Here is a 23,909-nt window from a genome sequence, read left to right on the forward strand (position 1 = left end):
TGGGCCACAAATACCACGCTACCGCTAAACCGAAAAAGCCAGTGCCCTCTGGGCAGTCGTGCCGCCGTCTTGGCGCAGGAATCTGGCAGGCAGGCTTTTCTGGAGCGGGAAAGGCGTCCTTCCCGGCACTTTCCGCGGAGCCTGTAGGCGCAGGAGGGATGCTAAAAATAAACGCTGGCCACGGAGTGCTGCCGCATTCCTGCTCTCGGAGCGGCTTCTGACGCCAGGAGGGTCCCTCTCCGGCCTCTGGGCCAGAGCCTGAACCCGAAGGCAGCGGGAGCAGCTGCATTTCGGCGCGCCCTCCTGGCTGGCCCCGCGCCCGCTCGGCTTGTCCCGTGGGCTCCTTTCGGCAAAGGAGGAGGCGGTCGCGCACCCGGCAAAAAATGCCCTGACCCCCCGGGCGGCGGCGGCGGCGGGCGGCAGCGAAGGGAGCGGGCACGGCGCCCATTGGCATCGGCGTGGCACCGCGCCGGGCTTGCGGCTGCGGCGGCAGCGGCTGTTGCTGCTGCGCGTCGGGTACCGCAACGCCGCCGCCGGCGGCGGCCGGGTCTCCGCGCGCCGCTGTCCGCGGTGCTGATCGCTGTCCGAGGCGCGGCGGGGCTCTGGGCGCAGGACGCCGCTGTCCGCGGTGCTGATCACATGACGCTCCGTTGGGGCTAGAGCGAGCTGGCGGCGCCGAGGCGAGCTTAGCCGAGCCTGCCGGGGCTGTGCGCGGCGGCGGGCATGAGCGCGGCGGCTGGGCGCTGTGGGCGCCTGGCTGCTGCTGGGGCTCTGGCGAGCAGGACGCGGCTGTGAGCTCCTGACACCGACACCATGCAGAAGGCGATGCGGCTGAACGACGGGCACGCCGTCTACCTGGGGCTGCTGGCCAAGAAAGACGGCGCCCGGCGCGGCTACCTGAGCAAGCGGAGCTCGGACAACACCAAATGGCATCCCAAGTGGTTCACCCTGCTCCAGAACATGCTCTTCTACTTCGAAAGCGACTCCAGCTCCAGGCCGGCCGGCCTCTACCTGCTGGAGGGCTGCGTGTGCGACCGGGCGCCTTCCCCGAAGCCCAAGGACCCCCTCGAGAAGCAGGTGGGCGCGGGAGCGGCGGGGGAGGGGCAGCCCACGGGGGGGGAGGAGGATGACTCCCGGCCCGAGCACTTGGCGGCGCCGGGACCAGGGCTCCTGGACCTGCTGTTACCCTGTCGGGGGCAGCGCTGTGGGGGAGGGGAGGGGTGCCAGCGATGCCCGATGGGTCCTCTGCATTGAGGTGTGTCTGTGTGGTGAATGGGCACGCTGACAAACCTGCCCCCCAATGCCTCCCCATTGCGAGAGAGGTTCAGGAAGGCGCTCAGAGCGCTGCAGCGCCAGCATCTCCCCCTAGCCCCCCCCCCACTCGGTTTTGGATCCCTGAGCTGAGGATTATATGCAGGAATGGCGGGCGGGCCTTCCCTGCGCCCACCCTCCGCAGGAGACTGATCTGGCCAGTAAATTAAAGTTAAGTCAGGCAGGATAACCTTTTTCTGGAAGGAAAAAACATTAGGGGTAATCAGTCGTATTAATTAGTCAGCAAGTTGGAATGCAACGGTGCCCCCGGTGGAGAAAAGGAGGAAGCGGGTCTTCTGCAGCAATCCCCCCCCCCAAGCACAATTCACCTTTGTCAAGTGAACATTTGGGCGCTGGGCTTTAGGGTGATGAATGGTTCAGGTCAGGCCATCTTATGGTTCTTAACCATTAAAAAAACCCATGAAGCATGATAAGGAAAGACCCAGCTGGTGACTGGACTTTCAGAGTTTGAACAAGGCTACCTTGCAGCAGGGTTCATAGAATCACAGAATGGTAAAGTTGGAAGGCACCTAAAAGGCCATTGAGTCCAACCCCCTGTTCAATGCAGGGATCCAAATTAAAGCAAACCCAATAGGTGGCTGTCTTTTAAAGTCCTTCAATGTTGGAGAGCCCACCACCTCCCTAGGTCATGGGTTCCATTGTCATACCACTCTTATGATTAGGAAGTTTTTCCTGATGTCCAGCCGAAATCTGGCTTCCTGTGACTTGAGCCCATTTTTCCATGTCTTGCACTGGGATGATCGAGAATAGATTCTGACCCTCCTCTGTGTGGCAACCTTTCAAGTACTTGAAGACTGCTATCATATCTCCCCTCAGTCTTCTGTTCTCAGGGCTAAACATGCCCAGTTCTTTCAGTCTCTCCTCATAGGGCTTTGTTTCCAGTCCCCTGATCATCCTCATTGCCCTCCTCTGAACCTGTTCCAGTTTGTCTGCATCCTTCTTAAAGTGTGGCATCCAGAACTGGATGCAGAACTCAAGATGAGGCCTAATCAGTGCCAAATAGAGGGGAAATTGTACTTCAAGAGATTTGGAAACTATACATCTGTTAATGCAGCCTAAAATAGCATTTGCCTTTTTTGCAGCCACATCACACTGTTGGCTCATATTCAGCTTGTGATCAATTCCACGATCCTTCTTGCATGTAGTATTGCTGAGCAAAGTATCCCCCATCATATCACTGTGCATTTCATATCTCTCTCTGATGTGTAGAACTTTGCACTTATCACTGTAAAATTTCATTCTGTTGTTTTCAGCCCAATGTTTCAGCCTATAAAAATTGCTTTGAATTTGGTTTCTGCTCTCCAGAGTATTAGCTATCCCTCCTAATTTTGTATCAGCTGCAAATTTGATAAGTATTCCCTGCACTTCTTCACCTGTCATTAATAAAAATGTTGAAGAGCCCTGAGTCCTGTGGTACCCCACTCATTACCTCCCCCCACTTTGAAAAGGAACCATTCATAAGCACTCTGAGTACAATTCTGTAGCCAGCTGTGGATTCACCTGACAGTCGTTCCATTCAGCCCACATTTGCTAGCTTGCTCATCAGAATGTCATGGGGCACTTTGTTAAAGTCTTCGCTGAAGTTGAGATATATTATCTCTACAGCATTCCCAGAGTCTACCAGGGTGGTTAGCCAGTGAAAAAAATTGAGCAGATTAGTCTGACAGGATTTGTTCTTGACAACTCCATGTTGGCTTCTAGCGATCACTGCATTGTTTTCAAGGTGCTGACAAACCGACCGCTTTATAATCTGCTCCAAAAATTTCCCAGGGATTGATGTCAGGCTGACTGGTCTGTAGTTCCCGGGTTCCTCCTATTTGCCCTTTTTGAAGACTGGGACAACATTAGCCCTCCTCCAGTCATCCGGCACTTCACCCATCCTCCACAGTTTCACAAAGATAATAGACAGTGGTTCTGAAAGTTCTTCAGCCAGATCCTTCGCTACTCTAGGATGCAGCTCATCAGGCCCTGGAGATTTCAACTCATTCAAAGTGATTAGGTATTTCTTGACCATTTGTCTATTAATCTCAAGCTGCAATTCTGCCCTTTCAGCTTCATGTTTCCTGGGAGGGTCATAGACCCTCTTTTGGGAGAAGACTGAGCCAAAGTAGGAATTGAGCACTTCTGCCTTTTTTTGTCATCTGTTATCATTTTGCCATCCTCATTGAGTAGCTGTATCACCATTTCCTATCTCTGTCTTTTCAATATGGATGTACCTGAAGAGAGCTTTTTTGTTACTTTTAGCTTCTCTCGCTAACCTCAGCTCATTCTCAGCTTTAGCCTTCCTGACACCATCCCTGCAATTCTTTGCTACCTGTCTGTACTCTTCCTTTGTGGCCTGGCCTTCCTCCCACTTCCTATATGTGTCCATTTTTATTTTCAGGTCATTTCTAAGTTGTTTGTGGAGCCACATCGGCTTCTTCTGCTGTCTTCCCCTTTTTTTCTTGATGGAATTGTTTGCCATTGTGGCTTTAGAATTTCCTTTTTTAGAAACTCCCACCCATCTTGGACTCCTTTTCTCATTAGGGTCCCTTGCCCAACCTTACTTACCATTGTTCTGAGTTTATTAAAATCAGCTTTCCTGAAGTCCAGGGTGCGCGTATGGCTACTCTTAGCTTTTGCTGCCTTTAAAATCAAGAACTCTAGTATAGCATGGCCACTTTCCCCCAGAGTTCCTGTAACTGCCACTTCATCCACTAAGGCATCTCTGCTGGTTGCAATCAAATGAAGGATAGCTGATCCTCTAGTTCCTTCCTTCACTTTCTGTTGGAGAAAGTTATCAGCAACATGGAGAGTTTGCAGAGAGGGTTGCAGAGAGTTTGCATTCCATACCAGACCTTTGGCCAGCCAACCTGCCCACTAGTTATCCTGTTGCTTCAAACCCAGTTGCTAGAGAAATGTTGGGGCCAGTCCTTGACCATATCCTCAGCTCCCCACATTTCCAGCCTTGGAACTGGGAATGCTGGAACAGCATCTATTTCAGACAGGGCCCCACGACACGCAGGTGAGAAGACTTCTGTCCAAGACCATGCGAAGTGACTCCCAGTTAATCAGAGGCTAGTCTTTCTGCAAGTATGGGACTGAGCCCCTACAAAATGAGAAACCTGTGAGGATCTCTTTGAGGAGATCCCCTAAAGGCCTTGTGGCTTTAGCAGGTGAAGCGACTGCACTACCAACCCAGGAGCAAAGGTGGGAATCTCTTTCTGCAGTGATGGGGCTTTGAATCTTGAGTACACGGAATGATGAGGTTTTAAAATACAGGGGGGGGGGGTCAGTGTAGATTAAGCATGCAGAAGAACTTGCTGGATATCAGACCAGTTAAGGGTTGGAAGGATATTCTAGACGGGCAACTGCAGAGCTTCCTTCTTCACCCAGGAGGGAATGGCTTTGTGTTCACCAGTGTTGTTTCTGTGCTACTGATTGGTCTGTTGCCATGACTCTCATCAGAAGTGAGCCCATTCATGAAGTGCCCTCCAGAGGGTGTTGGACTCCAATCTCCCATCAGTCGTAGCCAGCATGGACAATGGTCAGGGATGACAGGAGCTATAGTCCAACAATGTCTGGAGAGCACCATGTTGGCTACCCCTGCTCTAAAAATACCTAGAGTTGTGGGACTGTCTTCCTTTCCTCCTCTCTGTCCATTTCTGTGTGCTCTTTCTTATTCTCTGACAACTCATGTGAGCCCATTTTTCAGGGAACTTTTTCCTTCTCTGGCAACCTTTCCTCAGAATTATTAAAGCATACTGGGCGCTAAACACTCTTCCTTCACATGAAATATATAGCAACAATAGCAGCAGCATTTATTTAGTGCTTTGTGAGTGTTCATTATCTCTATATATTGTTTGAATGATCTTTTCAATAATCCTGCAAGGTGGGTTCCCCAGAAAATGGTCTGAAGACACATGATGCTGTTCAGTGGCTAAAGCTAAGGAGTTTTGGTTAGGAGCATTGCCAGGATGAGAACCTGTCTGGGAACTATTTGTCAGCAGCCCTGGAGGAAGAGAGGTGTACTTTGCAGATAAGAGAGTGTTGGCCCTGAGAGAAAAGTAAGCAGCTTGCCCTGGATTGCACACGCAGCCTTGGCAATCCCTACCACGCTTGGGTCTCTGGCGTGGTTGCATGTGTGGTCAGACTAACCCTGTCCCTGCCAATGAGAAGCCAACTTGTGTCCAAGGAGCCAGAGTCCTCTTTCTCATACACAACCACAGGGAATGCATGGCCTCTGTTCTGGGGTGGACACCCCATTTATAACACTGCTCTCTCAGCAGCTTCTACGCTTCTCGGGCATTCCCCCTTAGCAAGTGCTGTAGATTGTGGCCTGGCCTCTCTCTCTCTCTTTGGAAGCAGCAGACACACTTGGACTTAGCAGCCTTGCTAGGCCACTGCTGCCACGCTGGTCCCGCAAAAATGTTGACAACAATTTTATTTCCCAAATTGCATACAGGTTTCTTACTTTTTGGTGGGACTGACCAAGAGCCATTTGGCATTGATTTCTGGGCTAGATCTGGGCCCTGGGAGACCAGCTGGCCATCTCAATCTTCACCCATGTCCACCTATATGTGCCCTGATGTCTCAGTCCACTTGAGGAAGGGTTGTAGCTCAGTGGGAGAGCATCTGCCCTGCATGCAGAAGGTCCCAGGTTTAATCCTGACACCTCCAGGTAAGGCTGGGAGAGACTCCTGCCTGAAACCCTGGAAAGCCACTGCCAGTCAGTGCTGACAACACTGAGCTAGGCTGACCAACTGAGTGACACCAATGGCTTCCTATGCTCCTGGACTGCATGTATCTGAGGAAGGAGGATCCTGCTGCACATGGAAGCCCTGGACCAAAACTGCCTCAGATGTGAAATAGCAATGTCTTTCTTTGCAGCCATTTTTGTTGTTATATGCCTTCAAGTCAATTATGACTTATGGCGAACCTATGAATCAGCGTCCCCCAATAGCATCTGTTATAAACCACCCTGTTCAGATCTTATAAGTTCTTCACAACAAGCCTGTGAGGTAGGTTGGGCCCAAGGGCTTCAAATGAGCTTCATGGCTGAGTGGGGATTTCAAATCTCTTTTGCTGAAAAATAAAAAATAAAATGCTGTAGTTATTATGAAGTATTAATAAATAACTACAAGAAATGAATACAGTGCTTGATTTTTAACTATTTAAATCTTGAATTGATCCCAGCATGAGCATCTCAACAGAATTGCTATAAATCTTAAATCACTTTTGATGTGAAATACAAAGTCTGGTCTTGCACTGAATGTAGCATTGCCAGCCTAAGATCAGCCGGTGAAAGACCAACAACAACATAACTCCACCTTCCCAACAGAAACATCCAGACGCCCACCTAGCTATATGGATCTGCGCACACACACACCTCCCCCAACTTATTATAAAAACAAGAGAGAGAGAGAAAGTTATCAATATACTTTGTCTCTCTGCTCCAAAAGAGTAAGGTACCAATTGAAGAAAGTTTCTGGTTACCTCTTTAGAGTGGAGCTTTCCCCGGCCCACAAAAACATTAGTTGCGTGAGATTTTATTTGCATTGTCTGAGTTTTCTGATGATTTTCCTACAGGTGTTATTGAGATTCACACTTACCTGGTACACAGTGGGAATTACCTCTGAGTAAGCATGCATAGGAATGGGCTGTAAGGCTGCCATCCAAGGCATATTTACTTAGGAGTAAGTCCCCGTTGAACAAAAGCTCTCTCTCTCTCTCTATTTGAACAACCCCCTTTCAGAAAACTCCTCCCTGGGGCAAAGGAAAGGAAGCCCTCACTGGCAGACAACAGCATCTTCAGCATGCAGGGACCTATCCACTGCTCCATACTTCCCTTCACAACTTTTTTTACGAGCAAGCCCCAATCACTCCCCCAAAATGATTGCTGCTTGCTGGCAGCCTGAGCTTGCAGTGATCGTAAGAAACTGAGCACCTGGGCGTCACTGAGGGGATATATGATAGCACTCTTCAAGTACTTAAAAGGTTGTCATACAGAGGAGGGCCAGGACCTCTTCTCAATCGTCCTAGAGTGCAGGACACGGAATAATGGGCTCAAGTCACAGGAAGCCAGATTTTGGCTGAACATCGGGAAAACTTCCTAACTGTTAGAGCGGTATGACAATGGGACTAATTACCTAGGGAGGTGGTGGGCTCTGCAACACTGGAGGCCCTCAAGAGGCAGCTGGGCAGCCACATGTCAGGTATGCTTTAATTTGGATTCCTTCATTAAGTAGGGGTTGGACTCAATGGGTCCCTTCCAACTCCATGATTCTGTGCTTCTACTAATTACCTTGATTTTAACCAGTTGATAATATTAGGTGACAGATGTGGGCAAATAAGCTTACTGCAAAACCTCACTGAACTGAAGAGGCCTTTTTGGTCGTTTTGAAGGAAAGAGCATTTCTCCATAATTTACAATTTAACACGCATGGGCAGTAAGGAAGGACTGCCTTTAATATTTTCTCCTTTATCAAAGTCAAAAATATGGGGCATTTGCTATTATAGCAAAACATCAAAATGTCTTGAATGAACCAAAAGCTTCAAAATCTGTAAGTCTTGCAGAAGACTGAATGGCACAAAGATAAGTTGTCATCTATGACTGCAGTGGCTGGTCTGCTTTAGCTGCCTGTGTAGATCTTGTCTGAAGGAAATCCAAAGTAGTTTCACCCCAAAATGAAACATATATAGTAGCTTTGGATGTAAAATGTGTAAAATGAATGACAGGGGAAGGGACTGGAAGGAGGAGGGAGGTGGGTTTTCTTGTCACAAGTGGGGAGACTGGAGGGAGGTGGCCTTCATGCACGTGGCAACCACAAGAAGTCCATTCGGAGGAGGCTTGGCATAGCATTTGCAGCCCCTTGCTAAAGTCAAGGTGCTCTGCACAGCTGGAAGGCAAGGGGGCCTCCAGGGGAGCAGGGAAGGCATATGACCTTTGGGGTCAACAAGGCAGATGAAGAAGGAGCAAGAGTTCAGTGAGCAGCTAGGGAGTCAAACGGAGAGTTGTCTGTGTGGGTTTTGGAGAAACAGGTGAGTAGAGTAACTCTTCCTGAAGTCTGAGCCCTGTTGAGGACTAGGAGCATGCTCCCCTCTTTGCCTCCTATAACTTGAAAGGTCATCATATTACACACTGGGACCTACAGCTGGCCAGGTCTTTGAATATCCTCAGAGCACATCCTTTGCTCACTATCACTTAGGGTTGCCAGGCTCAGGGCCTGAGGCTGATCCTGTGTTTTCAGGAGAAGAGAAAGTCAGCCAAGTGCAGGTGTTCTTGCAACACTGTCATGGGAAAAACCACAAGGTGGAATCCTCCCTTCCCCCTGCACCACTATTAAAGATACAGAAGACCTCTAGGTTGCCAGGCCCAGCCTCCAAGAGGTCTTCTGTATCTTTAAAGGTTATGCAGGGGAAGGTAGAATCAGAGCTTGGAAAAGTTACTTTTTTGAACTACAACTCCCATCAGCCCCAGCCAGCATGGTGCTGGATGGGGCTGATGGGAGTTGTAGTTCAAAAAAAGTAACTTTTCCAAGCTCTGAATTCCACCTTGTGGTTTTTCCCATTACAGTGTTGCAAGAACACCTGCGCTTGGCTGACTTTCTCTTCTGCTAAAGACAGAGGATCAGTCTCAGGCCCTGAGCCTGGCAACCCTAATTGACATGTGTGTTCTGAAGATCTGGAGCCTGTTTGGGATTTACCAGTACTTTCAAGGAAGGAATGAGACTGCGGGGTTTCTTTCTAGCCTTAAAGCCCACAAGACACACAAGGAAACTCCCTCTGGGGTGACCCTAATGCTCACTGTGCCCCCAAAGCAGCATCCTCTCCATCTGACCTCAGCACATGCAGCTGAAGAGTGATGCTCCAAGGGCTGCCATGGAGACTCCAGGTTTCTCCATTAATTCATCCGATCAAAAGGCAGATTTGCAAGCAGCCAGTCATCCATTCGGGCCTGAATGCATAATCCAGTCCACAGTCCTGTCTTCTGTGCACAGACAGAAATTGGCCATTCTTATTCTTGGGCCTTGTCCATCCACAATGAGAAAACGTTTTCCTTGCCCTTTTTATCTGCCACAATCACTTTTGTACATGGCCCATGTCTAGCGCTGCTGAGGCAAGGAGCACATCTCAGACTATGAATCCTCTTGTGCCCCACAGGACAGAAGCAGCACTGTGGAAACAGAGGGGGAGAATTCTTGGATATAGAAAGGAGGCCAAACCTTTTGTTTTGGCCTCATCGTCGGATAATAGCATTAGTCAGGTACCCTCGCTATTTAAAAATATTTTGGTTAACTTGAAAAGTACGACTTTCACTCACAGCCGCTTGTAGCAGGAAATAAAATAATAAAGTTACAATTCTCGGGGGGTGGAGAGAAGGGAGAAGGGGGGAGGGGGGAATTGAGTTCATTTATTGTTTATGTAACACCTATATGGAAAATGTGGAAATAAAATTATAAAAAAAGAAAGGAGGCCAAGGCCACAAGTGGCAAGTGCCCACTATGCATGCCAAGACGTCCACGAGGACCACAGCCTGTGTGAGCAAGCCTCCCTTTCCACCTGCCTATCCCAAACCCCAACTTCTAGTTCTGTGATCAGATCACAATGACAAAATGCTTTGCACATTCCGGCAAAGTGAATGTTCCACTGTAGCTGCTTATACAACATAGCTGCTTCTGGAACCTGGGCAGTGGGACGGGGGAGGTAGAAGGGCTGGTGAAGGCACAATAATAGGGCAGTTGTGGTGGCTTTATATTGGACCATCTACACATCATTTCACTTCATTAGTTCTTGATGTTTCCCCATCGTTATTGCATTCTTGCTATGGGGAGGGGTGCTCTTGCAGAACAGTGCCACAAAAGTGAGACAAAAATTAAACTGGAACGTTTACAGGATTTCATCAGGAACCTACAGGTCATGCACCAATTGGAAACAAAGCAGTATGTTCACCCCAAAACGTTTGCAGGGACAAACAGTAGTGAAAATGGGATCATGTATAATCACCCTGAGATCAGCATGAGCACAAATTGCCATGAATGCACAATAAAAAGGCCTGAAGACAACTATCGGATCATCTGGCAAGGTTTCCAGAGCAACCCAACAGGGTTTTTTTATATATATCTCCAAGGAGGAAAATTGGGCAGCTCCCTTGGGCTGCTAGCTCCATTGCTGGGTTGGTCCAAAGCCAGAAAATTCACCCTGTCTGATACTGTATTTTAATGAATCCCACTGTAGCTTAAAGCCACAGCTTCTCCAGACACAGTCTGTGGTATGCACAGTTTTCATGCACTTGGGTGGGCATCTGAGTTAGGAGAGCCTCATATGACCTAGTCAGCTGACTTACAGACAGACCACGAGAGTTAGTCCAGGTGTAGTCCAGGGTCAGGGCTATAAAAGGGGAGACTGTTGTGGGCTGTGGAGGAGTTCTAACCCTCCACAGAAGCTCAGGCTGCTGGAGAGGACAGGGCAGGGGGGCAGTGCCTTCTAACTTTGCTAATTGTCTACTTAGGAGGGAGGTGACTCCTTGTTTTGGTGTTGTGTAGAAAGGAGGTGTGGTTTGTAGCACCTGCCTAGAGGCACTTTAAAAATAAAAGCTTGGTTTTGAATTCTATCCAGGAAACAAAAGAGATGGGGAGGGGCTGGTGGACCCTTTTGCCAAGATATGGTCCAACAGGACACCTGCTTAAAAGGAGAAGAGATCACCACCACCATTTATTACCCACTCTTCGCCCAAAGGTCCGGGGGGGGGCACAACAATTCTAAAATACAACATGAAAAACAATGTAAAAACAGCCTATGTCGCTGCCCTTACAGAACAACCAGAATACAGCAGCTATATTTAGATGAGAGAAGCCCTTGCTCAGCAGAGAGGTTGCTGTGGAAATTGTACGTTGCACCATGTCCTTGAAGAAGCATCATGAGGGGGATCAGAAGGAAACACTCCGGTGTTGCAGCAGGCAAGAGTCTGGCATAAATAATCCCAGCAAGGTCAGCAGCAGAAGAGCCACTGAAATGCAGAGGCTCCGGGGGACTCTGCCACTCTTGTCTAGGGCAGAGCTCCATCACAGAGTGGTGGTCTGCTTTTGTTTTCTTTTTAACCAGCAGCAACCTCAGGAGGCTTCCAGGCTGAGGGGAGGAAGGACAGGTGGGAGAGGGCTACTCAGAGCATTCCCTCCCTGCTGATGAGCCAGCCAACGTTGCCCTCCCTCTTGTGTTTCTACCTGTGGAGGGAATTAGAGGGAGACCCTGCAGGTCCTCTTCCCCCGCAGTTGCAGGCTGAGTGTGTTTGGTTACTGAGTAGAATGGCAAGGCTGAGCACCGCCCCCACCTCATCTGCAGCCTCTGAGGCTACTTTTTAGCAAGACACACAAGCCTGTGGGGACAGAGGGAGATGGCGCTCCCCATCACATCTCATTTGTCCCATCTATGGGATGCAAGAGTCACTGTGTCCCAAAAATTATGGAAATGAAAGACTCGTCCAAGCTCTTCCTGCATGGTTCGAGACAAAGTCAAGGCACCCCAAGCCTCTGGTCACCCATAGTTTGGACGGGAAGACCTTCCTGAGCTATTTGGATTCCCCCTTGGCCTCGGCAGTGCAACAGCAGGGGGCTGAGACTGAGGCAAGTGCCCTGCGATAAGGGACCAGGGTTCACACGGCCTGGGGCCGAAGCTCCAAGGGAAACACCCTCCCACCTGTCCAGCACCTTTTCCTGCTGTCGGCGGTGTGTGCCAGCCTTCTAGCCCAGGGGTGCCATCTACAAAGAAGTGCCAAGAGTACTGCATGGGAGAGAGGGCAAGTCAGCAGGAGGCCTCTGCTCCACCATTCATTTCAGGGGTGGGGGATCTTTTAGTTCTCTAGATGTTGCTGGACTACAACTCCCATCATCCCTCCCCGTTGGCCATGCTTGTTGGGGCTGATGAGAGCTGTAGTTTAGCAACATCCGGAGGACCAAAGGTTCCCCATGCCTGATTTATTTGAATAACATTCTATAGTGGGGAACCTCAGGTGCAGGGCTGAATATGGCCCCCCAGTCCTCTCTGTCTGGCCCTCGGGACTCAGTCCAAGCCACACTAGTCACTGGCCCCGCTCCATGTCCAGTTCAAGTGCCCTTGACCTGCTGGCATTCTTGAGCTGTGAGCATGCCTTGCTTGCCTGGACAGAGAGATATGTGTGGGCTTGGGGGTGTAGAAACCTCAGCCTTTCATGTGGCTGGAAGGCTGTCTACTGTACAAATGTCAGAGTCGCATGATGCTCCCCTGGGGCCTTAGGGTTAAGAACAGGTAATATAAATAAATAAATAAATCTGGCCACACCCATTTTTGCTCTTGCCCCACCTACCCACTGGCATGTGGCCCCCAAAAAGTTACCCGGAAGAGAAGGTGGCCCTCAGGCTGACGAAGCTCCCCCCCCATAGTGTCCAGTTCTGGCCACTGTTGGAGGCCAGCGCCAGCCATTCTGTAGCATCTGATGTCCTGTTCAGCATCCCTCTCTCTGAATGTTGGAGTTTAGGAGATTCTGGGGAAAGGAGAAGCAGGATAGGTGGCACTAAGCATTTATTTATTTATTTTCCAAGTCACTCTGTTGAATCTCTGGCCTTGGTGAACACCACTTGTTTCCTAGGAGACTGCAGGGAAGGAGAGCAAATGAACGGCAAAAACTCTTTTGCAGTGCTAGAAGCCTCCCTGATGAAAATTAGCACAGTAAATGCCAAGAGAAGCCAAAAATAGCTTGAGCCGAACCCCATTCTGCTCCTGGCCATGTCAGCCTGGCATCCTAGATGCAGGGAAGACTTGGGCTGGAGTGCAGTGGCTGGTGGCCTGGATTCCAGGGGGCTCTTAGGGGGCAGCCGCAGGGCTCGTGGCAAGCCTCCCTGGTTTCCATAGTCATTCTTCTTGCCTCTTTCCTTTCTGTCACATAAATGCCAGTCAAAGGCCTTGCAGCAGAGGGAGGTGGCTCAGTACTGGCACCTCTTAGAGCTGCCTAAAGCCGTTTGTTCAGGATCAGAGGCATAGTGTTGGAACCTCGGTCCCAATAGGCAGGACCATCTGCCATCATCTCTACTAGCCAGCCTATACAACTCAAAACACAACACCCCCCCCCCAAACAATCAGGTGCACTGCAGAAAACCACCCAGATGATTCCAGGAAGAAAGCGAACCCAGCAGGAGGAAGGGGATCAGTGGTTTCTCTGGTGCCTTATCCTGCCAGGCCAATGAGATAGAGGCTGGCCAGCCCTCTTCTGCAGGTGAGGGCCTCCACTGCCCATGGCCAGATGGACGGGCTACAAGCTCAGGAGGAGGGTCTGGGTAACCCAAGGGTCCAAGGCACACTCCCCCTGGTCTTGCCAATTCTGGCCCAGCTCCTCAGTTTGAGCAACTTGTTCTCCAGGTACAGACTGAGCTCCTCTTGAACTGGTCATCCTTGCCTAACTTCCTACTGCTTCCTGGGTCCTGAAGGACGACCTCCTGAGCCACACAAGCCACCAGTCCTGGCACGGGGAAATTTCCCGGAGTCTCTCATAAATTTGACTAGTGTTGGGCTTTTAGCGTTTTGTTTTTTGTTTGACGACCTGGGCCACTTCTGGAAGGAAGGTCAGGGTAGAAGTTTAATAGCAAGCAAACAAAAGAGGTTGTCTCCTGGATCCAAATATGGCCACAAGTCCATTTTGTTGTACAACTGGTCTAACTGGCCAACCTGAGTGACTGAGTTTTCTCCATCATCCTTTCTTAAATGGCAATGAAATAATACAGGGCCTGCTTGGGGGTGGGATGGGGTGGAGCGGGAGGTTGTTTGTGTGATACTTTGCAGCAGTTAATATTCATGGGCAGGTGCCTGGACTCTGAGGGCTGATAAATGCCACTGCTTTACAGTCCACTCCCTGATTTTGAATTTCCTGTGTGGAAAGCACTTCTGTGTAGGGAAGTTACAAATGGTGTACAGACCATCTACTTTGCAGTGTGTTCTTCATGTCGTGGATGCATACCGCAATATCTTTCTGGCAGTGTCTAATCTATTGCGGCTTTCTTCCTTTTGCCTACCAGAAAATGCCTTCCTTGCACTTTCCCTGTAAGAAATGTGTAACATTTGAGGTGGCCCTTGGCTTTAACAAGCTGGGATGAGTTTATGCCAGTTGGCATCTTTGCTGTGGGATGCTGCCATCGAAATTGGCTGTCTTTAGGACTAATAGATCTTCTCTTTATTTGTATAGCATTATTTCACTGTCAACTTCAACCACGAAAACCAGAAGACCCTGGAGCTGAGGACAGAGGATGCCAAGGATTGTGACGAATGGGTAGCAGCCATTAGCCATGCAAGGTAACCCCTTTTCTGGCAATACCTTCTCCCAGTTCCTGGTAGCTCCATGGAGTGTGGATGCTCCTGGGTGAGGTGGGCTGGAGGGATGCCCTGGCGGCAGCAGTCAGGTACAAGGGTGAGGGATGATATTTCCAGAGCCAGAATCCTGGAAGTCAGCCTGTTAGGAGGAGAGGGAGAGAGACTGAGCTGGACCAGCGGAAGGGGCCCCTATTTCTGATCACCCCTGCCTGACAGTTGCCCCCGAGGCTCCAAAGCATGGAAGAAACCAAATGCTTGATAAGAGGGAATCAGTCCCTCAGATGTTTACAGAGGAAAAGCTGGTGAGCAACGCTTCACCTGAGTCTGGGCATTCTGTGTTTCTCTGAGTGCGCTACAGAAGCACAGGATTTTGTTTCATGCCTAGAATTCAGCGTCTTAAGGAACCCAGCATTCATTCTTTAAAAAAATGAAAACATTGTCCCAGCCCTCATGGCTGCAAAGATTTATTTATTTATTTATTACATTTGTATACCGCCCCATAGCCAAAGCTCTCTGGGCGGTTTACAAAGATAAGATATATTTAAGATAAGCTTAAATGTGTGTGGCCAATGCCTGGTGAGAGAGCAGACGTGCCTCTGAAGAAGACTTGGGGTGTTGAGGAAGTGAGGTTTCCTTGCTCCAGTGCATGGATCCTTCTCCTCCCTGGTTGCCAAGAAGAACCATTGCAAAGAGCACAAAAGAAGCAGGTATGCTCTGCAGCATTGGCACATTTACCCTCCAGCCAGAGAATGCTGCTCTGCTTGGTGCAGGATGTGGGGCGTCCTCTCGCAGCCCACAGGATGGGTGGCCCTGCTGCTGACAGGGTGCTGGAAGAGCACATTTCTCTCCAGTCCTCAAAGTCTGGCAGGCAGCAGTTTTGCAGGCTTGAGAGTTGGAGAGAATGCTGCAAAGATCTTGTCTCCGCCTTTATGCCGTCTCTGCTGCTCCTGGGATGCTGCCAGTCGCTACAGCCAGAGATAAAAATTTATCCTTGACATTTACATTTTAATGCCATTCTGTTTCTTTAAACATCCTATCCATTTTCCTGGAAAGACTGTATTTTATCAAGCATAAAAATAAAGAGGTTATTCCCCCTCCTAACGCATGTGAAATGTGTGTGTGTGTGTGTGAATCCTTCAACAAATAACTGAATTCACAATATGCATCCTTTGACAAACAGAAATAGAGCCTTGACATCATTGAATGAGATGAAACTGCACTGTAATCTTGAGCATGTTTACTCAGAAGTAAACCGTACTGAGTTCAATGTGGCTTTCGCTATTCTAAGAGAGTGTTTAGGATTGCATCTTCTGTTTCCCAACCAAAGTCATTGTCAACTTGAATGCATCCTGGCCATTTCTAACCACTCCCAGTGCAATCCTGTACATGTCAAGACTCATTGAGTTCAATGGGACTTATTCCCAAGTAAGTGGATATCGGACTGCAGCCTTACTCAGGGGTGTAGTCTTCCAGGGTCTTGAGGGGTCTTAGACCCTTACGATTTTGGGAGCAGGGTCCCAGCAGGGTCCCTGTGTCTCCAGCATCCTGTGAGACAATCAGCATGAAAGGGGAGTGTCTTAGCCACTGCAGAAAATATTCTGACATGCTTCCTTGACCTTTCCTGCTGATTGGAGCCAATCAGAGTGAAAGAAGGGTGAGTCAGCCATTGAGAAGACTCTTCTCAGTAGCTAACACTCTCCCCTTTCATGCTTATTGGCTCCTAAAAATGTCTAATGTGGGAGAAGGCATTAACAAAGGAATTAATTTGTTAATAAACAAATTAACAAAGGTCTCATTCTGAACCCCGCAACAAAAAGGGGGAAGGGGAATGGCTATGACTAACATGAAGGGACCCTGCACTTCTGAATTTGTCACTATACTGCTGGCCTTACTCGTCTTTTAGTGTCAAGTTTGTCACGTCAGCTTAGTCTCACTGAAACCAGTGAGCAAAGGCTAATATAGCAGGGCATGAATGTGCCTCCTTACATTCAAAGGTGATGTTTAACAGAAGTGAAAAAGCAAACTAACCCAAGCAAATACTGTATAAGTAAAAATCCTTGAGTGACTTGGAGATACTCAGGGTTTCATTTTCATATTTGCTGCCCAACGTTTCACAGAATCTCCCACTGATTCCTGTCCTATGGATTCATTGAGTTGCTCCATATGACCCAAAGCTGGCACAAAGCACATGGAAAATGGAGAGAGCATCACAGCTGGTCACACAGTGAAACAACCAGATCAATTACTATCCACATTGTATGCTAAAAATTGATTTGGCTGCAGGGCAGATCAAGCAGCCAACAGGTTCACCATTTGTGTGACCAGCAGGAACATCATTTGAGTTTGGCATGTGCTCAGGGCCTGTTTTGGGGGTCATGTGGATCACCCTCTAAATTATAAAGAATGTGGGCCACTGTGCATTAATGGTGAAACATAGTTTTGGGGGTTGGAAATGTAATCCTGATCTTCAAATAATCTGTGCTTAGAATCAGAGAACTATAGAGTTGGAAGGGGCCCATAAGGCCATCAAGTCCAACCCCTGCTTAATGCAGGAATCCAAATTAAAGCATCCCCAACAGGTGGCTGTCCAGCTGCCTCTTGAATGCCTCCAGAGTTGGAGAGCCCACAGCCTCCCTTGGTCATTGGTCCCGTTGTTGTACCGCTCTAATAGTTAGGAAGTTTTCCTGATGTCTAGTCGAAATCTGGCTTCCTGTGACTTGAGCCCATTATTCCATGTCCTGCACTCTGGGACGATTGAGAAGTGTTGTTAAACACTTTGCCGATAAAATCGAGCGCCTAAAGGGCAGGATTCCGTGCGTCGTGGTTACAAGTAGTGGTCCAGAGGCGGCCAGTTGCAATCCGGTCTGTTGGGATCGGTTTCAGCCTCTTCTCTCTGATGAAGTGGATAAGGTGCTCTCTACTGTGAAACCAACCACTTGCTTGCTTGATCCTTGCCCTTCATGACTCGTCATGAGCTGTAAAGAGAGTCTGGGCAAAGGGATCCAGGCAATGGTAAATGCATCCTTGGAGGAGGGTGCAATGCCATTAGCCCTCAAGGAGGCTGTGATAAAACCTATTTTGAAAAAGTCCTCCTTGGATCCCCAAGATTTAAACAACTTTCGCCCAGTCTCCAATTTACCATTCTTGGGCAAGGTGATTGAGCGAGTGGTGGTAAAGCAGCTACAGACACACTTGGAGGAAGCAGATTATTTAGATCCTTTCCAGTCGGGCTTCAGGACTGGACACGGAACTGAAACAGCCTTGGTCGCTCTGGTGGATGATATGAGGAGGGCGTTGGATAGGGGAGAACATACCTTCCTCGTCCTCCTGGACCTCTCAGCGGCTTTCAATACCGTCGACCACGGTATCCTGTTGAGTCGCCTGGAGGGATTGGGAATAGGAGGCACTGTTTTACAGTGGTTCCGTTCCTATCTCTCTGGTAGATATCAACGGGTAGTGTTGGGGGATGAGGTTTCAGACCCTTGGCCCCTCAACTGTGGTGTGCCACAGGGTTCTATCCTCTCCCCCATGCTATTTAACATTTATGTGAAACCGCTGGGAGCCATCATCAGGAGTTTTGGGCTGCAGTACCATCAATATGCGGATGACACGCAGCTCTATCTCTCATTTAAATTCTCACCAGAGTTGGCTGTGGATACCTTGTCCAAGTGCCTGGAGTCTGTAAGTGGATGGATGGGAGAGAACAGGCTGAAGCTGAACTCCGATAAGACCGAGGTGTTACTGGTGGGGGACAAGAGAAGGTTGGGTGATTTTGACCTGATACTTAATGGGGTGAATTTGCCCCTGAAGGACCAGGTCCGCAGTCTCGGGGTCATCTTGGACTTCCAGCTGTCTATGGAGGCTCAGGTTTCTGCAGTGAGCCGGGCAGCTTGGTACCACCGTCATCTGGTACAGAGACTGCGACCCTATCTTCCCATACATCTGCTCCCGTGAGTGATACATGCCCTGATCTCCTCTCGATTAGACTACTGTAATGCGCTCTACATGGGGTTACCCTTGAAGACGGTCCGGAAACTCCAGCTGGTACAAAATGCGGCGGCGCGCTTAATAAAGCAGACCCGCCACCACGATCATATCACCCCAGTGTTGATTGAATTACACTGGTTGCCAGTTGTATACCGGGCCCAATTCAAGGTGTTGGTTTTAACCTTTAAAACCCTATACGGTTCCGGCCCAGTTTATCTGAAGGAATGCCTCCAGTATCACAAAATATGCCACCAAACAAGATCAGCCTCACAGGACCTTCTCTCGGTCCCACCGACGAAGACAGCTTGGTTGGTGCGGACCAGGGAGAGGGCTTTTTCGATCGTGGCCCCCACCCTCTGGAACTTGCTTCCCTTTGACCTTCGGCGTGCCCCCTCCCTGTTGACTTTTCGCCAAGCCTTGAAGACCTGGCTCTTTAGGCAGGCCTACGGGATCTCTGGGGTGGGCTAGATTTTATACTGTATTAGCGTAGGATGGTCTGTTAGATGAGATGTTATGATATTAGTATTATGATGATTATGTATATGTTGAGATTGTATTTTATATTGTACGTCGCCCAGAGTGTCCGTTCGGTCGGACAGATGGGCGTCTGATAAATAAAATTTTATTATTATATTATTATTATCCCGGCCCTCCTATGTGCGACGACCTTTCAAGTACTTGAAGAGTGCTATCATATCACTTCTCTTCCCCAGGCTAAACATGCCCAGTTCTTTCAGGTTCTCCTCATAGGGCTTTGTTTCCAGTCCCCTTAGCTGTAAATGTACTGGTTGGCACAGAGTAAGCCAGCCTTCCCCAACCTGGTGCCTTCCAGATGTTTTGGACTACAATTCCCATCATACCGCTGCACTGACTGGGGCTGATAGGAGTTGTAGCCCAGAGCATCTGGAGGGCACCAGGTTGTGTATGGCTGTGGTAAGTCAGGCTGTCTTGGCCCAATCACACAGGGTTGCTCTGATGGTAACTGAGACAGGAACTGGGAAGTCACCTGTGCACTGAAAAGCATAACAGGCAATTAAAATTAAGCTAAAAATTTATATCTTAAAACAGCAAATTCGGACCTAATCATTTCTAGTTTGAATAGCTGACTATGGAAAGTTGCTTCATGCTGAATCAGGCCCCTCGACCCAGTCCCATCTTCTTCAACTGCAGATCATCTCCACAGTCTCAAGTGGAAGCCTTGTTGCTTGAGGTCCTTTTTAATTAACCCCCACCCCTCTCCAACGTTTCACAAAATGGAAAATGGAAATGGACTGCCTTCAAGTCGATCCCGACTTATGGCTGCCCTATGAATAGGGTGTTCATGGTAAGCGGTGTTCAGAGGGGTTTTCCCATGGCCTCCCTCTGAGGCTAGTCCTCCCCAGATTGCCACAGCTGTACAAGCCAGCCCCTTCCTTGTCTGCAACTGCCAGCTGGGGGGCAACTGGGCTACTTGGGATTCCTCAGCTTGCCCACGGCTGCACAGGTGGCAGGGCATGTAACCCCTGAGCCACTCGCTGCAGGGTGATCTTTAGCTGGCCCTTGATGCCCAGGAGACATGAGCGGGGATTTGGACTCCCAGACTCTGGACTCCCAGTCAGGCTCTCCTCTCCGCTGTGCTATACTGACCTTAAACTGGCGATGGCTCTTAGTGTTGCTCTGCATGCTGGCAGCATGAAGGGGTGTCGTGAAAAACTCCAGCTGAGCAGTGGCAGGAGAAGGGCATGTCCTGAATCGCAGCAGGAGACTTGTGTTCCCCGTGATGAATTCTGTGGCCACTTGGTTGCCTGGCAGGGCTGGCTCTTGCCTGCCACAGACTTTACCAATAGCAGTGGCAGCAGGCATGGCTGGAGGAAGCAACTGCAGCCATCAGAGTCCATCCCAATGACAGCACTTCCCACCGGTTGTGGACCTGATTTCCCAAATGGACATTCCTCCATGTCCCATTGCTTCTACATGGGGGGGTGGTCCTGGGTGCCTAGCCGTGGGTGGAGGACGAGCAGCAGTCAGAAGAAGGATGGAAGGAGAGACATGTTTTAACTCCTGTTGTCTATATAACAGTTATAGGACTCTTGCTACAGAGCATGAAGGTTTAATGCAGAAGTACCTCCATTTACTTCAGATTGTGGAAACGGAGAAAACAGTTGCCAAGCAACTTAGGCAACAAATTGAAGATGGGGAAATAGAGACTGAGCGCCTGAAATCTGAGGTAATGGGGCCTGGCCCCCAAAGCATGCCAATTATTCAAAGGGCAAAGGAACTGTGTGGTTGGTCATTTCAGGCCCCATTCAGACAACTGGGTACTGTATCCATTGCACCCTCCATGTTGGAGAAACACACTGCCACGTTCTGAGCGAGGGGGGCAGTGCTTGGCCAGCGAGGGGCAGATTCCCATTTGCATTTTCTCTCCTCTTCAGTGCTTGATGGCATGTGAAGGGTTGTTTTTACTGATCATTAGATTTTGTGTGTGTGTGAATTGTTTTTCTGCCAGTTTTAATTTTGTGAATTTTATAGCATGTGTTTTTAGGAAAATGTAGATTTATTGTTGTTTATTCTTTTGTTTTAAACTTTGTATATTTTATATATTTTATAGTTTGAAATGTTTTTGTATTTCTGCAAGTTGCTTTGGGCTGTTTTGAGAAAGACTCATAAGCAATTTAATACATCATCATCATCATCATGTAAAAGAAGTCCGTGGGGAAAGTGGCATAGTCTGGAGGTGTACAGGTTCAGGGCGTCCCACGTGAAAATGCCACATGAAACAGGATGGCACATCCACATGCAGGTGCTGAATGTGTGGCCTGCCTCTGCTTGAAAAAAAAATCATGTCTGAATGATGTTTTGAGGACCAAGTCTCTGGAGTGTTTCTCCTTTGGGGAGGCACCACTCGATGTTGCGCAAGTAACCAAATGATGGCCATGCATGAGACATTATTAGCTAAAACACTGCAGCAGTTGAGTGGGATGTTATCAGCTGGGCAAGATTTGGCATCAGACAGGGATCTTGGAAGGAGCGTCACCCCAATGCCCGGAAGACCCCTAATCTGAAAACATGGCATATTCCAAAAGTACCTGACCTCACCACAGGCATAAATGTCAGGGGTCAAGACATCCTTCTAAGTTTCAGCCTGGAGGATCACAATATTTGGATGCAGGAAGAGCACCAGCCACACACTGTATAGTTGAAAAATATTGAGCAATGAATAATCCAGGAACTATCAATATGTTAGTGCTTAATTAGTTTGCCTCAGCCTTTGAACTCTTGTTGTTGGACTTTGTGTTGTTCCCCTCACCCACATACCCTTTGAAGCACAGATCAAATGATCTTCTGCTTTGATGTGCAAATTTTCTTACTGAGTTTTAAAAGGGCAAAGCAGGCCCTTCTCCTGTGTAAAGGATTCTATCTGCAGCCCAGCCAGTAACTCCTGCTGTTGCAAAGGAATTGTTTCAGCTGTTAGCATGGCTAATATCAGAAGTGAGTTCATTTTGTTCTGAATATGATCTGTTTGATAACACCTAATTATAAATAAATTGCACTGCTTTAGAGCCAGCCTTGTAGTTCAGTAGTTGGCAGGCTCACTGGGGGAGAGGAGACTCCTTCTGAAAGGGCAGAGGGCACCAGTTCTCTATCTGCCTCCTGGCGCAGGTTAGCAAAAGGCCGGGCACCTCACAAAGGCCAGTTTCTGTGTTCCATTTTTGTATGAGCAGGTCCATGTTCAGTTGCCAAGACAGGTCCCTTTCATAACTTGGGAAGCAATGGACACACCCGTGGCCTTTCAGGAAACTATGGCAGGATTTGAAAAGGCCCCCTGGCTGCGATTGGGTGATAGGAGCTGGTGATGGGGCAGGGATCCCGGCACCAAAGGTCCTTTTCCCTTCCTTTTTACTTGGCTTATGTGCCCAAGGTAGTCACCTGCCAAAGTTCTATGTTCCCCCAGAATTACCCCCTCTCTTCTTGGTTGTTGTTTTATCACCCCATTTCCCAACTTCATGGGCCCTTACGTAGCCAAAATCATGACACAATGGTACCAGCAGACTTGGGGGAAGTGAACCCAAGGTGCACATGAAAGAAAGAGAAAGAGAGAGAGAGAGAGAGAGATCCCAAAATGGGGAAATGAGATGTGCTCACGTGCAGATCAGAGGAGGCCATCAAGCCTCTGCTCTTCCCCCCTTCCCTCCTCTCCATCCCTTCTCAAGTGGGGAGCCCCCGACTGCCAGACAACTCCCTACCTGCGGAGGGACATGCTTCGAGGGGTGGCTAAGTGGAGCTGGCTGTCAGCTGGCCCAATATGCACCTTTCAGTCTCTCCTTTCTCAGGCGGGGAAGCTTTTGAAGGGGGATTCTGAAGCCTCTCCCTCTCCAGCAATATTTTATTGTGATACTCCTCTTGTTTTTTACACAGCTCTGTTTCCTTGTTTTCTTGTTTTCCATCTCTAGCCTAGAATACAGCTACTCTTTTTATTTCTTTGATTTAAACAATCCTATTAAATGTGAGTGGAATGTGTTAATATTTAAAAGAGTGGTTTATCCTTCCACCACATCTTCATCCAAAAATCCATAACATTTTCATATCATAAAGATATTAAAGCTGAGGCTGAATTTTTCCCTTATTCCCACACCCTGCATGCCCCCATCGCCCCACCCCACCCCATCAGGCCACTCCCAACAGTGATGCCTTTTAAATTAAGCAGGTCTAGTCTCACAAAAGTGAGAGCCAGTGTGGTGCAGTGGTTAAGGTGTTGGACTATGACCTGGGAGACCAGGGTTCGAATCCCCACATTAGCCATGAAGCCCACTGGGCCAGTCACTACCTCTCAGCCTCATGAAAACCCTCTTCATAGGGTCGCCATACGTCAGAATCGACTTGAAGGCAGCACATTTACATTTAGTCCCACAAAAAGTGTTTCTGTCTTGTGTTGGGTTCAGTCGAGTGTTCATCCAAATGCTGTCTCTTAGGCTGGGCGCTGCGAGGCTCCTCGTGGTGGTCCTAGACACAAAAGGGGCCTTCTCTTTCCCAGTTTAAGGGACGTGTCAGAGGGGAGGGGCAGGAGAAATTGGCCTCAGGTGTGTGCCTGAGGGTGGACACTCTCTGAGCCCAGGGCCTTCCCCTTTTAAACGTCTATATTTTTCTTGTGCTCTCTCCCTCCCTCCCTCCCTCCCTCCCTCCAGATGAATGGGAATGAGTGTCAACGGGGGACAAAGACTTTCTCTCGCAAGCAGCCTTTGTGTCTTCACACCATACAGATAGTGTATGGCTTTCCCCAAAGAATCCTTGCAACG

The 23,909-nt window shown here is 48.9% G+C and overlaps 1 protein-coding gene across 3 annotated transcripts in view; it reads left to right on the forward strand.

Moving 5' to 3' along the window:
* The first annotated feature begins 813 nt into the window (after positions 1–813).
* The window catches only part of RASGRF1 (Ras protein specific guanine nucleotide releasing factor 1), a 68,102-nt gene continuing 45,006 nt past the window's right edge, over positions 814–23,909 (forward strand). For all 3 annotated transcript variants that reach the window (XM_061595596.1, XM_061595597.1, XM_061595598.1), the window contains exons 1-3: positions 814–1,077; positions 14,522–14,628; positions 20,692–20,839. In XM_061595596.1, coding sequence (XP_061451580.1) covers positions 814–1,077; positions 14,522–14,628; positions 20,692–20,839 — 519 coding nt within the window. The remainder of the gene's footprint in view (positions 1,078–14,521; positions 14,629–20,691; positions 20,840–23,909) is intronic.

Source organism: Rhineura floridana, chromosome 14 (genome assembly GCF_030035675.1).
Source record: "Rhineura floridana isolate rRhiFlo1 chromosome 14, rRhiFlo1.hap2, whole genome shotgun sequence".
NCBI classification, from domain to species: Eukaryota; Metazoa; Chordata; class Lepidosauria; order Squamata; family Rhineuridae; genus Rhineura; species Rhineura floridana.